At 51.7% G+C, this 14545-nt stretch overlaps 1 protein-coding gene and 1 long non-coding RNA gene across 5 annotated transcripts in view; one reads left to right on the top strand and one right to left on the bottom strand.

The window, feature by feature from the left end:
- POU2F2 (POU class 2 homeobox 2) overlaps positions 1-794 on the bottom strand; it is a 46761-nt gene extending 45967 nt beyond the window's left edge. For all 4 annotated transcript variants that reach the window (XM_025366219.1, XM_025366218.1, XM_025366220.1 and 1 more), the window contains exon 1: positions 700-794. In XM_025366219.1, the coding sequence (XP_025222004.1) occupies positions 700-727 (28 nt within the window). In that variant the 5' untranslated portion in view covers positions 728-794. The remainder of the gene's footprint in view (positions 1-699) is intronic.
- Positions 795-944: 150 nt separating this feature from the next.
- On the top strand, positions 945-5439 carry LOC112612146. Its single transcript, XR_003116818.1, has 3 exons — positions 945-1074; positions 1218-1341; positions 5025-5439. It is a non-coding gene; the product is annotated as an uncharacterized LOC112612146 (long non-coding RNA).
- The last annotated feature ends 9106 nt before the right edge of the window (positions 5440-14545 follow it).

The following is a 14545-nucleotide window of genomic DNA, read 5'->3' as shown; positions in this document are numbered from 1 at the left end:
ACAAACAAACACATAATGAAATTCCCAACAGTGATAAGTGCTGTGAAGAAAAGATAAAGCAGGGTGAGGGAACTGAGAGTGACAGGATCAGTGCCAATTTAGATGGGGAGGTCAGGGAAGGCTGCCCTGAGGAGGTGACGTCTGAGGTGAATGAGGTGAAGAAGTGAGCCAGGCGATCATCACCCCACAATGCCACACACAACAGCCCCCCACACTCACAAGCACAGAGCAGTCCCACTCAGAGCACTCAGAACTACTGCACACACACATGCACACACACACCCGTACCAGATGTGCACACACACACTCAAAAGGGAATGACATCCCCCAAGTCCAGCAACTTGGCATTCCAATCCCTTTGCAGACCTTATCCAAGGATCGCCCATGTCACCCACCCCACTGGTTCTCCACATGAGGGCCCGCTACCAACACCCAGCTCCCTCCCTCCTGTCCCCAGACCCTTCCGAACAGGGCAACAGAGAAGAGAAGAGGTTGGAAGTTCCAGTGCCTGATGTGGAATGGGAGGGCAAAGAGGAGCTGTGGGGGTTGGAGGAGACCCGGCATGGGAGAGAGGGAGTTGCTAGAGTACAGAGAAGGACAATGGAGACAGCTGAGGAGGAGGGGCAGGGAGGGCCCGCACAGCAAACCTAAATGTGCTGCCTGTCCTCTGAGCAGTGGCGCAGGCACCAGCCCCCTTACCTGGAGCCCCCATGCTGGAGTGAACCATGCTGCCCGCCCCGCCAGGGCTGGGGGAACAACTGTGTCATCTCCCCACCCTCTCTGGGGGCCGAGCCCTCCCTGCCGGAAGTCACTCAGGGAGGAAACCACAGGGCCGGTCCGCCCCCTTCGGAAGGGAAAATACCCTGGCCCACAGACCCGCCCCGGCAGCCTGGCCCACCCCAAATCATGTGTGTGTGTTGGGGGGTGGGGGCTAGTGGGGCAGAGGATAAGCAGGCTAGAAGAGCCGACTCCTACAGCTGCGATCCGGGAGGTGCCTGAAACTGTTGCCCCCGGCTTCTGTCGCCCCCATGGAGGCAAACAAATCTGGGACAGGGAATGGGTCTGGGAGAGAAGGTGGGTCCACAATAGTAACAACATTAGAACACTAGCCAGCAGCTCACTGGAGACAGGGCTTTGCTGATGCCTGACCCTGTGCCTCACTTTTGACAGGTGCTATCTCCAATGAGGTGGTCACTGTTATTTGCTCCATTTTACAGATGAAAAGACTGAGGATCAGAGAGGTGAGCAGTAGCTTTCCCAAGGGCCCAGAGCCAAGAAGCGTTGAAGCTTAAAAGCACGCCACGGCAGGGAAGATCAAGCAAGCCCTGCGCCTATCTGCAGGTGAGCTGTTGGGTGTCACCATTGGGAGGAAGTGGTGCCCGTGGGCAGTGGTAGTGGGAACGGTGGATAGGGGACTTGGCCTGGAGCTACAATAAATCGCCGGCCAAATGCGGGCGCCCGAGGCGGCTCCGGTGGAGGGGAGCACCAGGTCCCCGGGCTGCCAGCTGGCTCTTCGCGCTGCGGTGCTCCCAGGTCAGCGCTTCCCTCCGAGCCCGCCAGAGGGCGGCCGCGCCCAGCCAATGGCCCAGAGGGCGGGGCCGGCTGCGGAGGAGGGAACCCCTCCCTCCACTCCCCTCCCCAACACCCCCCCAACACCCCCGCGCGCACACCTGCGAGGGTCACACAAAGGCGCAGGACTCCCAGCGCACCGCAGCTCAGACAAAGGCGCGCCCGAGTCCGCTGCCCTCATCCTCCTCTTGGTCCTGAGGTCTGAGGCTGTGGGGCTGCCTGGCGTCTCCAGACACCCCACCTGCCCGCCTGGGCTCCGCAAGACATGCTGCGCCCCGTGGCTGGGGGAGCCCCTAAACCACAGGTGCATGCACAGACGCCTAGACTCACCCACCCACACACAAATATTTCTACAGATGGACCACAGCACTTCACACACACACACGTACACACACAGACGTGCATGAACACATCTATGTGCACAGGCCCTAACACCAGCCCTCCCTGCTGACGATGGTCACTCCCATATACTGATACCCGCTCTACTCCCTCACATGGACCCATGGGCACAAGGGCACTTCTACACATATATGCCCAGGCATGCATCCTGGCCACTCGCACCCACTCACACACAGGCACACTCGGAAAGGGCATACTACAGGCAGAACTACAGGAGTGCCCTCCCTTGACTGCACACGTGCCCTGTGCACCCAGACACGCCCAGGCAGGCAGGTGGGCACAACAGGAAGGACTGGCAGTTCTCATATATGCACACGAGAGGGGACTGTTTCCAGGCAGCTACACTCCACAACATCCCGTATTGTAAAGGCCATTTCACAGAGGAGATCCACAGACCACACAGAAACTGGCCACAGGATTTCTATACATGAGGGTCTTCCCGACAGCAGCCTAATGGCGGTGGGTACTGGAGCCTTGTCTCAAAGCGACATTTACGCAGTAAGCTTTGTTTTCAGTTAGGATTTGTTTTGGGGGGCTTAGAAATGGGGCTATAGGACATTGTGCGGGGGGGGGGGGCGGGCAAAACCTCACCAGCCACCCCTATGCTCCACCCTGGACAGATTCAACATCATCCATGTCAGGAGCACGGTTTTGGACGTGACCCCATTCCAGCCCCCTAGAGCCGGCAGAGAAGGACCACCCACTTCCAGTACGGCCAGGTCTGCAGTTCAGTCCTGGAGCCGGGGAAGGCTGTATACGCTCCCTGAAAGATGAAACAACCCCATACCTCTCGCCTCCTATGCTGGCTCCATTCTCAGTGCCTCAGACCAGAGCTGGGCCTGGTGAGGGCATCCTGAAGGAGGATGGGCCTGCCTGAGAGAGGATAGAGGGATGGAGTTTGGAACACACTGGGTGGGTATAACCTGGCAGCTGGAACAGGGAGACTCAGGCAGGGGGAGATGGTGGCCTCGTTGCCACAGAAGAGTCCTCAAGCCATGCTGAGCGAGGCAGGTAGGGCATGGGAGCTGGGAAGCAGTGGGGGCCACTTGAGGTGCAGGGAGCTAGGAGGGAGGCAGCACAGGGGAGGCCAGGCTGGGCTCAGGGCTGAGCGGTAATTAAAGGAGACGTAGGGGGCTCCCCAGGGCCAGCGGGGCTGGTAACTGACACGCGGGCCCCATTGCTCCGCTCATATTTCTCGCTGGATCGATACGTTTGACTCCCGACAAGACAATAATCGCTTGTACGCGGCCGGCGAGTCGATCAAATACATTATTAGAGCGAGGTCCCCCGGGGGCCCGGCGGGGAGTGGTGGGGGGGAGCAGCCAGCCCACCGGGGACAGCAGAGTGAGATTCTTCACCCCTCAGGGCCCCCCAGCCATGGCCTCTTCCTCTTGGCCACCCCTGGGGATCCTCTCTGTGGCTCAGTTCCCCAGCCTCTCTCTAAATGCCTGCTGCTTTGGCGATCTCTCTACTCAGCCCCCAGCATCATCCTTGCTCTGTGAGGGGACCCAAGGGTTCTTTTCCCATAGGCACTGCCCTCATCTGTAAGGCTATAGCATGTGGGAGCTCAGAGAGGCCCCTCAGACCCCTAGCTTGTCAGGAGACAGAGAGACCAAGCCTCAGGCCACACTCCGAGTCCATGGCTGGGCCAAGAGATGAACTTGGGCCCAAGACTCAATGACACCCACCTCCCTCTGCCCAGTCTCCTTGCTGCATCTAAGCACACAGGGCTTCAGCAGCACCCAGGCCAGGGGCAACCTCTGGGGGTTAAGGAAAGCTAACTTAGAGACCCAAACAAGCAGGAAAACAGGATGACAGGGGTGGCAGACAAACACATACACAAAGAGATGTGTGTCTGCTCCTGCTGCAGGGCCATGTGGTCCCCCAGTGGGCCTCAGATACCCTCAAACCATGCCCAGCTTCAGCTCTGGCCCACCCTAGACACTGCTTGCCACTCTTGCCCACTTTCCTGGCTTCTGGACTCAAGCCTATTTCCCTTTTTTTAAAAAATTAAATTAAGCTTTAGCTTTATTTTTAAAGTCCAGGCTCTTTTTTTTCTCTTTTTTTTTTTTTTTTTGTTTTTTTTTTGAGACAGAGTCTCACTCTGTTGCCCAGGCTAGAGTGCAATGGCACAATCCCAGATCACTGCAACCTCCACCTCCTGGGTTCAAGCAAGTCTCATGCCTCCTCAGCCTCCCGAGTAGCCGGGATTACATGTGCGCACCACTAGGCCAAGGTAATTTTTGTATTTTTAGGAGAGATGGGGTTTTACCACATTGGCCAAACTGGTCTCAAACTCCTGAGATCATGTGATCCACCCACCTCAGCCTCCCAAAGTGGTGGGATTACAGACATGAGCCACCACGCCCAGCCTCAAGCCTATTTTCTGTTTACACACCTGCTTTGCCCTCTAGACCCGAAGAGCCCCTTTGCTTCTCCGGCAGCCCTAAGTCAAAGTCAAGTTCTGTTTAGGAATATCCAGCATTCTGAGACTTAAAATATATCTTCCTCTTTGTCTTCATTAGGAGCAGCAGCCACCACAGCATTGCTGTCTATCCTTTCCTTTTTTTTTTTTTTTTTTTTTTTAGACTGTCTGGCTCTGTCACCCAGGCTGGGGCTGGAGTGCAGTGGCACAATCTCGGCTCACTGCAACCTCTGCCTCCCAGGCTCATGCCATCCTCCCACCTCAGCCTCCCAGATAGCTGGGACCACAGGCGTGCACCACCATAGCCAGCTAGTTTTATACTTTTAGTAGAGACATGGTTTTGCCATGTTGCCCAGGCTGGTCTCAGAACTCCTGGGCTCAAAGCCATCCACCCGCCTCAGCCTCCCAAAGTGCCAAGATTATAGTCGTGAGCCACTGCGTCCAGCCTACTCTGTGCTATTTGAACCAATACATTACTTCTAAGTCTTTATGACAGTCTGAGGAGGTAAGGTCTGCTATCATCCTCATTTTACTAACAAATTGAGCCTCAGAAAGGTGAAGTCTCCTGCCCCAAATCACACAGCGTGAGTGGTGGAGTCAGGATTTAAGCCCAGGTCTGTTTCCCTAACAGCTTGATCACTTTGTACTGAGCCATGGAGCTCCTTCTTGGAGGCGTGAAATGCTCCCCATCCTTCAGGAGACAACCGTAACAGTCAGCCACTCCTTGTCCAGTCAGCAATGCTGGAATACCTCTGCAGCTCACAGCCCAATGCCCACAGCCTTCAAGTCAGTTTCTTGATATTCGGTAATCCTGATCCCATCAGCTCCTGGCTGAAGGTGGGCCAACCCTTCCCCATTTCCTTCAGTTCAAACATTTCCTCATATCCCTCAGTGCCAAGCCCCGTGCCAGGAGCTGAGGACCCAGAGGTGAGCTAGATCTAAAATCTGACCTCAAGGAGCTAACAGTCTGAGAGGAAGACTGGAGTGGATAAAAATACCTTGGTAATTTATCACTCAATAAGTATCCAATAAATGCTATTATGTGCTAAGCCATTGCTAAGCTCAGAGAATACAGTGGTTAAAAGCACCCCATAGAGCTTATAGACTTTGGGGGATAAACAATTTTTTTTTTTTTTTTTTTTTTTTTTTTTTTGAGACGGAGTCTCGCTCTGTCACCTGGGCTGGAGTGCAATGGCCAGATCTCAGCTCACTGCAAGCTCCGCCTCCCGGGTTTACGCCATTCTCCTGCCTCAGCCTCCCGAGTAGCTGGGACTACAGGCGCCCGCCACCTCGCCCGGCTAGTTTTTTGTATTTTTTTAGTAGAGACGGGGTTTCACCGTGTTAGCCAGGATGGTCTCGATCTCCTGACCTCGTGATCCGCCCGCCTCGGCCTCCCAAAGTGCTGGGATTACAGGCTTGAGCCACCGCGCCCGGCCGGGATAAACAATTTTTAAAAGTTATCAACTAGCCCGGCGTGGTGGCATATCCCTGTAGTCCCAGCTCCTGTGGAGGGTAAAGCAAGAGGATCACTTGAGCCCAGGAGTTCAAGGCTGCAATGAGCTATGACGGCGCCACTGCACTCCACCCTGGGTGACAGAGCAAGACCCAATCTCTAAAATAAATAAATAAACAAATCAAATAAAAAATAAAAAGCCATCAAATAAATATGTAATTCTAAGTTAGGAAAAGTGATTTCAAGAATAGGTAGAGAAGGGCCTGGGCATGGTGGCTCACACCTGTAATCCTGGCGCTTTGAGAGGCTGAGGTGGAAGAGTTGCTTGACACCAAGGGTTTCAGACCAGTCTGGACAACATATCGAGACCCCATCTCTACAAAAAAAAATTGTTTTAACTTAGCTGGGTGTGGTGGTATGCATCTGTAGTCCCAGCTACTCGAGAGGCTGAGGTGGGAAGATTGTTTGAGGTCAAGGCTGCAGTGAGCTACGATCATGCCACTGCACTCCAGCCTGGGTGACAGAGAGAGACCCTGACTCTTAAAAAAAAAGTAGAAGGAGGATACCTGATGTAAACAAAGGGTGGCATGTTGCAGAAAACTGTCCCAAGGAAGTGACATTTACATAGCAATTGGACACAGCATTCTTGAGGCAAAGAATGTGAAGGAAGACACTCCAGGCAATGGGAACAGAGGAGGCGACGGCCCCATGGCAGTAAACAGGGTGGCAATTCCAAGACCAGAAAGGAGGCCTATAGAGCTGGAGCAGAGTGAACAAAGAAGAGAAGATAGGAGATGAGGTGTGAGGTGGTGAGGTGGCCAGGGCCAGACCACACAGGGCCTTGAAGGCCAAGGTAAGAATTTGCGACTTCAAGAACAGTGGGACACCTGAGAAGGTTTCAAGCAGGGGAGTGGCGTGGTTCTGTGAACACTTTTGTGACAATCCTGGCTGCTTTGGAGGCCGCAGTGAAGAACCAGAGGATGGGGTGTGGGGGTCAGTGTGAGGAAGCTGATGAGTTCCACATCACCATTCGGTGATGGTGACAAGAAGCAAGAATTGGTGATTGGCTGAATGTGGGGCATGGGAGTCACAGAGAAGTCAAGAATGAGGTCCAGGTACGTTAAAGTATCTTTCCTGCCACAGAAGATTGGGGCAAGTGGAAGAGCTTAAGCTCAGGTAAGAAAGATCAGGGTAGGACCTGAGGTCCTGAAGGATGAAAAGAAGGGCAGGAGGTGGGAAGCAGCATTCAAGGGGGTTGCCAAGGTTGAATACCCCAAGGTGGGGACAAACTTTGTCAGTGGCCAGTTGAGCCATCAGTCCATCTCACCTATTCTTGTTTCTTTCAAGCTATAGAAAGTTAGAGCTGGGGCTGGGCACGGTGGCTCATGCCTTTAATCCCAGCACTTTGGGAGGCTGAGGTGGGTGGATCACTTGAGGTCAGGAGTTTGAGATCAGCCTGGTCAACATGGTGAAATCCTATCTCTACTAAAACTACAAAATTTGGCTTTCCCAAATTTGTCCTCAAGTTGCTTTGAAGTTGGATTTGAAGTTGCAGGTGGAAGGCTTCTGTGCAGAAGCATTCTGTGTAAGGAAGTTTTACTGGGGACAAATGTGGGGACAGGCTGGTAGCATGGAATCTGGAAGCAGGATGACCAGTGGGGAGGCTGGGAAAGTGGTCCAAGGCGGGAGGGGAGAACGGAGTCATGAGGATTAGGATGAGGATTAGGATGACATTCAAGCTGGAGTCTACAGGAACAGGATATGGGAAGTGGGTGCTGGGCTGGGGTGGCTGGGTGGATGCGAGGCCATCACTGTAAGACAGTGAGAAGGGAAGCAGAACGGGGACGACACTTGGGTCAGTTCCCGGGGGAAAGTCAGGAAGCAGCATCTTCCAAGAAGCAAGGTCTGTGGACCAGGAAGCCAGCAGATGCTTAACAAATTCACATGGACACAAACATTCCTCATCATATCTCCCCACCACAGCCAATTTTCCACATCCACCAGAATTCCCAGTTCTCCTCATGTAAGAAAAGAAGCACTGTGATGTGGCTCAAGGAAGATAAAAGAAGACTAACTGGCCAGGCGTGGTGGCTCACACCTGTAATCCCAGCACTTTGCGAGGTCAACGAGGGCGGATCATCTGAGGTCAGGTACTCAAGACCAGCCTGGCCAACATATAGTGAAACCCCATCTCTACTAAAAAATACAAAAATTAGCTGGGCATGGTGGCACATCCCTGTAGTCCCAGCTACTTGGGAAACTGAGGCAGGAGAATCACTTGAACCCGGAAGGTGGAGGTTGCAGTGAGCCAAGATCACGCCACTCTACTCCAGCCTGGGCGACAGAGCAAGACTCTCTCTCTCAAAAACAAACAAACAAACAAACAAAAGAAGACCAACCAATCTCTGTCCTGAAATTCCCCCTCTAGTGACCTAGGGCCAGCCCCCTGAACTCCCTGGACTTCAGTTTCCCCAGATATATGTCTGAGATGGGCTGGAGAAGCACTCTAAGACTGCTTCCAGCTAAAACATTCTTTTATTCATTTTATTTATTTATTTATTTATTGACTAACTGCAACCTCCACCTCCTGGGTTCAAGTGATTCTCTTGCCTCAGCCTTTCAAGCAGCTGGCACTACAACCATGCGCCACCATGTCCAGCTAATTTTTGTATTTTTAGTAGAGATAGGGTTTCACCATGTTGGCCAGGCTGATCTCAAACTCCTGACCTCAAGTGATCCACCCAACTCAGCCTCTCGAAGTGCTGGGATTACAGGCATGAGCCATGGTGCTCGGCCCCAGATCTAACATTCTATATAGCTTGAAAGAAACAAGAACAGGTGAGATGGACTGATGGCTCAACCAGCCACTGCCAATAGAGAGGTAAAGCATGGCCAGCCTACTCTAAGGATGCCCTGGCTGGGTATACTCAGCAACCCATTTACTTCTCACTGTCATCTTATGAGGGAGAGACCATTATCATCCCCACTTTAAAGATGAAGAAGCTGAGGCCCACAGTCACACAATGAGGCTGGGGTGAACCCAGAGGCTTGCTGACCCCAAAGTTTGTGCTTCAGCTGCTGTGTTGAGCTCGCTGCTCCTCAACCTGGCTTGTGCGAGTCTCACTTAGACTGTAGATCCCCCAGGAACAGGGTCCCTTGGCATCCACTGCCATGTGCTCACCAGGGTCTCCGAATGACCTGTGGGAGCAGGCGCCTGGCCCTGGGTCTTCCTCAACGAGGCTCCACTCTTGGCCCAGGAGCCCCCAGACCCACAGGCTTTCCACAACCCATGTGCACACTTTCTGTTCTCTAGCTCCCACTCGCCTAGCACCAACTCTGCAGGCTCAGAGGCCGCTGCTGTCACCCCAGCACAGGGAGCTGTCCAAAGGCTGAAAAGCAAGAGCCCATGGCCTTGGTCCAGAGCCCTCCAGCCATGCTGCCCCCAGGACAAACCCAGTCCCCTTACTGTGGCCTCCAGGGCCCTACAGGACTTCCCCTCTGGCCACGGCAGTACCACACCCCAGACACACTGGAGGAAGCTAATTTTGTCCCCAACATGGGGCCTTCAACCTTGCCAGCCCCTGTGAACGCTGTTCCCCACCTCCTCCCCTTCCTCTCATCCCTCAAGACTCCGCTCAAACGCCAATCCTCAGAGAAACCCTCCCTAGTCATGCTCCGCTCCATTCCCAGTTTTATTTCCTTCAGAGCACTCTGAAATTCAATTGCCGCCTATTTGCTTTACTGTCTCTTTCACCCTCTAAAATGTAAGCTCTCTGAAGACAGGTGTCCTTTTCTGTCTTGTTCACTGTGGTATTCTTGGTGCTTTAACAGTGCCTGGCATATAGTTGATGCTTGAACCTTACTTGTTGAATGAATAAATCCTTCCAGGCACCCATGGTCCACAGAATAAAATCTAAGGCTGGCTCTCCAAACCCAAATGGATATGGTGCCTCTCAACCTCCTCAGCTATCTCACCCTCAGAGCTCACCTTTCTCCTCTGTTCAATAACTTGGGCTCCCTTATGTGTCCCATCCCTCATGCCTGCTTTGTCTGACACAAATTCTGTACACACCAGCCTCTGCTCAGATCTCCTCTCTCTGGAAGCCTTCCCTGACCTCAGTCTTGCCACAGCTCCAGGCAGCACCCCTGGGCTTTAGCACTAATGGTACTGCACTGAATCACCCCCAGTGAGGCTGTCCCTACAGACTGTGAGCTCCTTGAGAACAGGGCTCAGTTTGACATGTTCTTGTAGACTCAGAGCCCAGCACTGGGCCTGCATTTAGCCAAGGCTCCAGGAATGTTTGTTGGGCAAAGACAACTGCCCTGCAGATGGTTAACCATCTATACAGGTGCACATAATGAATAGTTTGGGAGTCAATCAGACGAGGGTTTGGAATCTGGTTACTCCATTCACTTGCTGTGTGACCCTGGGCAAGTGACTTCCCTCTCTAAGCCTCAGGCTCCTCATCTGTGAAATGGAGGCAGTAACATTGGCTGACGGGAACTTAATTCACTTTTTTTTTTTGAGACGGAGTCTTGCTCTTGTTGCCCAGGCTGGAGTGCAATGGCACAATCTTGGCTCACTGCAACCTCTGCCTCCTGGGTTCAAGCAATTCTCCTGCCTCAGCCTCCCGAGTAGCTGGGATTACAGGCATGCACCACCACGCCTGGCTAATTTTGTATTTTTAGTAGAGATGGGGTTTCTCCATGTTGGTCAGGCTGGTCTCGAACTCCCAACCTCAAGTGATCCGCCTGCCTTGGCCTCCCGAAGTGCTGGGATTACAGGCAAGAGCCACCATGCCTGGCCAGGAACTTAATTAATCTTAAATACTTGCCACCATGCCCTAAGAACAAACATGTTCACTAACTACATCATGATTTGAGGTTGAGAAAAATAAGAAACAGTCTAGATGCCACCAATAGGACAGTGGCTAAGTAAATTATAATACATTCATACTCAGGAATACTTTGCAGTTATGAAAGAGAATGAGACTGATCTATGGGTGCGGACATGAAAAGTTCTCCAAGACACGGTTGACTGAAAAAGCAAGTTGCAGAACAATTTATCCAATTTGATATCATTGATGTAAAACACATACATCTATTTTTAAAAACTATATCTTTTCTATGGGTGCACAAGTATTAAGCCAATGCAGAAAAAATGGTCTGGAAGGTAATTAATTATAACCTCTTCTGTAATAAATTCAGTTTTTGCTTGTTTGTTTGTTTGTTTTGAGATGGAGTCTCACTCTGTCGCCCAGGCTGGAGCGTAGTGGCGTGATCTCAGCTCACTGCAACCTCTGCCTCCCAGGTTCAAGGGATTCTCCTGCCTCAGCCTCCCGAATAGCTGGGATTACAGGCGCATGCCACCACACCTGGCTAATTTTTTGTATTTTCAGTAGAGATGGGGTTTCACCGTGTTAGCCAGGATGGTCTCAATTTCCTGACCTCGTGATCCTCCTGCCTCGGCCTCCCAAAGTGCTGGGATTCCAGGTGTGAACCACCATGCCCGGCCATCACTTTAGTTTTTATAATGAGATTGTACTTGTTTTTTGGTGGGAGGGTTGGGGTTTGGGGGTTTTTTGTTTGTTTTTGTTTTTGAGACAGGGTCGTCTCACTTTGTCAACCAGGCTGGAGTGCAGTGGTGCAATCTCAGCTCACTGCAACCGCCACTTCCCAGCAAGCAATCCTCTCACCTCAGCCTCCTGAGTAGCTGGGACTACAGGCACATGCTACCACACCCGGCTAATTTTTGTACTTTTTGGTAGAGACAGGATTTCAACATGTTGCATGGGCTGGTCTTGAACTCCTGGGCTCAAGTGCTCCTCCTCCCTCAGCCTCCCTACCTGCTGGGGTTTCAGGCATGAGCCACTGTGCCTGGCCTGTACTCATTTTTTTTAATTATTAAAATTAGAACATATCAAATGATACACATGCAGAAAATCAAATAAATCATGATCCCAAAAGTGAGAATTGTAGTTACCTCCAGCAGGGAGGAAGGAGTATGTTTGGAAAGAGTCACACGGGGTGGGGTTTCTGGGTGCTTTTGACATCTCCACCCAAGTGGTGAATGCACAGATGTTCACTGGATCAAGATTCATTAAACTGGCCAGGTGTGGTGGCTCACACCTGTAATGCCAGTACTTTGGGAGGCTGAGGCTGGGTCACTTGAAGCCAGGAGTTTGAGACCAGCCTGGCCAACATGGTGAAATCCTGTCTCTGCTAAAAATACAAAAAATTAGCTGGGTGTGGTGGTGCATGCCTGTAATCCCAGCTACTCGGGAGGCTGAGGCTTGAACCCGGGGGGTCAGACGTTGCAGTGAGCCGAGATCACACTGCTGCATTCCACCCTGGGCAACAGAGCAAGACTCTGCCTCAAAAAAAAAAGAAAAAATTCATTAAACTGTACATTAACGTCTTGTCCAATGACTGTATGCTTCCTGTGGGCAGGGGCCGATCACTGCGATATCATGTTTCCCTATCCCCATTTCACTGCCCAGAAACAGACTTAATATAAGTTGTGTGTTCAGTAGGGAGCGCCCACTCGGCAAGCGCTCAGAAGGGCCAAGGCCGCTGTCCAGGGTACTAACGACCCAAGCCTGGGAGGCCACAGAGATGGCCAGCAAAGCGAGCCGGCTTCAAGATGCCTCATTCTGAACAGCCCCTACCTGCCTCAACTCCTCTCTCCCCACCCTCTTCACTCACTTCCTCCAAGCTGGCTGCCTTTCTGTTCCTGCAATCCACACTTGCACTTCTTCTTGCCTCAGGACTTTTGCTCTTGCCCTTCCTCCTGCCTGGTGCAGTCCTTCCCCAGGTGTTCCTATAGCTCATCCCCTTACTTATTCCAGAATTACACTTAAACACCCTCTCCACAGAGAGGCCTTTTGATATCCTGCCTCACATGGCACTTCTCATCACTATGTCCTCTACCAGGCTGCACTTTTTTCTAACACTTTTTGCTGTCTCACCTTCAAGCTTCATGTCACACGCTTGTTTATCACCTCTTTTCCCCCAACCTGAATGTTTATGCCAGCACAGGGAGCACGTGTGTCCCGTTATGTCTCATCCTGTCTTTTAGAAGGATCCCAGGTGCACAAAATTGGATTAATCATAATCCTTGGTTCATGGCATACTCCCGTCACTGGGCTGGACAGAGCCCTCTTTCTCTATCCATTCACTTATTGTTTTACTTCTTTTTAATAATGAGTTAATGTGAATCCACATTCACCATTCCGATTAGAACCATGATAATAATCATACTAGCCTGTGTCTGTCCTGTTCACCGCTGTGTCTCCAGCACCTGCAACCCAGGAGGTGTTTGGTATTGATTCGTTGAAGAAGAAGCTGACAAAGGGGCAATGACTTCCACACCCTGCAAAAGGGAGCTAATGGGAGCACCCGCCTGGCCTCACAAGGCAGGAGAAGAAGGCAAAGGCCAGGTACTCCACTCAGCTCCCTGGTCCTCCCCTGGTGCTCCACTCCTGCTCAGCCTGGGCAACAGCCTCTTCCACACCATTCAGTTCCACATCTTTAGGGAGGGCCCACTGTTCCAGACCTTGTGCCAGGAGCTGGGGACACAGGGTGGCTCAGCTTGGCCATGCTCCTGGGGAGCTCTCAAGCCTCGATGCCCCAGGCCCCTAGACCATCCCACTATTCTACTAAGTAACAAGAGCAGCTACATGGCACCTGCTCTGTGCAGGCATGTGTTACGTGCATTCTTTGCATCATCTTTTGGCATCTTCCCAACAATGCACTAAAGCAGGGGCTGTTATTATCCGCCCCCTTTTCAGAGGAGCACCCCAAGGTGGGTCAGAGAGGGCAAAGAGTTGCCCAGAGTCAGTCATGGGCAGGCCGATTCCAGAGCCCAGCTCCCCTTGCCCCAGGCCTTGCTGTTACACTGATCACATACATGTTTCTCTTCCTCCAAAGTCTGTGAGGTCCTCGGTCTTTTGCCTCTCTGCAAAAGCAACTGAGGATGGCTGAAAAGGTGTCAAATTTGGAGTCACATAAATAGGTAGTTAGGTCCCAGCTGCAGGGCTAGGTGTGGCCTATGTGTCACTTGGCCCGTGTGTCACATTCCTAAGGGGATGAAATTAAAACAAGATGTGTATTTTCTACTTTATAGTTGAGTGACACTGACAGACCACACCACCTGTAAGATACTATGAATTTTGTTTTAATAAATCCTGAAATGATCTTATAAATATTAGTTAATGTGGTATTTTATTGTTGTCATTGATAAAAGCACAGGTCTGTAATTCCATTTCAGTATTCCTCCATCCTTAGTACACTAGGAGGCTCAAGAATTAGAAGTGGCCTTGGCCTCTTTCAACCTCTGCAAAGACTTCTGAGTTCTAGCTGTGTGACTTTGAGCAAGCCACTCAACCTCTCTGTGCCTTTCTCAGAACTGTGTGGACCCTGAACAGCATCCACAGAGGGCCCTGCCTACAGAACGTGCTCTACGTTGATTCAGAGGAGTTTAACTTAACAGAACTGTATTGGCCCAGATCACATGAGATACAGTGCCTGTCATCATTGAAGCAAACTCTGAGCTCTGGACATTTGAAGGAAAGTGAGGGATCAAGGAGGAAGTCTAGGTTGTTGGTGTGACAACCATTTACTGAGATGGACACAAGCTCCTGGAGAAACTTGGAAAAGAGAATCAAGAGTCCTGCTTTAGGCCGGGCACAGTGACTCAT

This window comes from Theropithecus gelada, chromosome 19, assembly GCF_003255815.1.
Source record: "Theropithecus gelada isolate Dixy chromosome 19, Tgel_1.0, whole genome shotgun sequence".
Lineage (NCBI taxonomy): Eukaryota > Metazoa > Chordata > Mammalia > Primates > Cercopithecidae > Theropithecus > Theropithecus gelada.
Note: the sequence above shows the minus strand (reverse complement) of the source record. Positions and strands in the feature narration are given on the sequence as shown.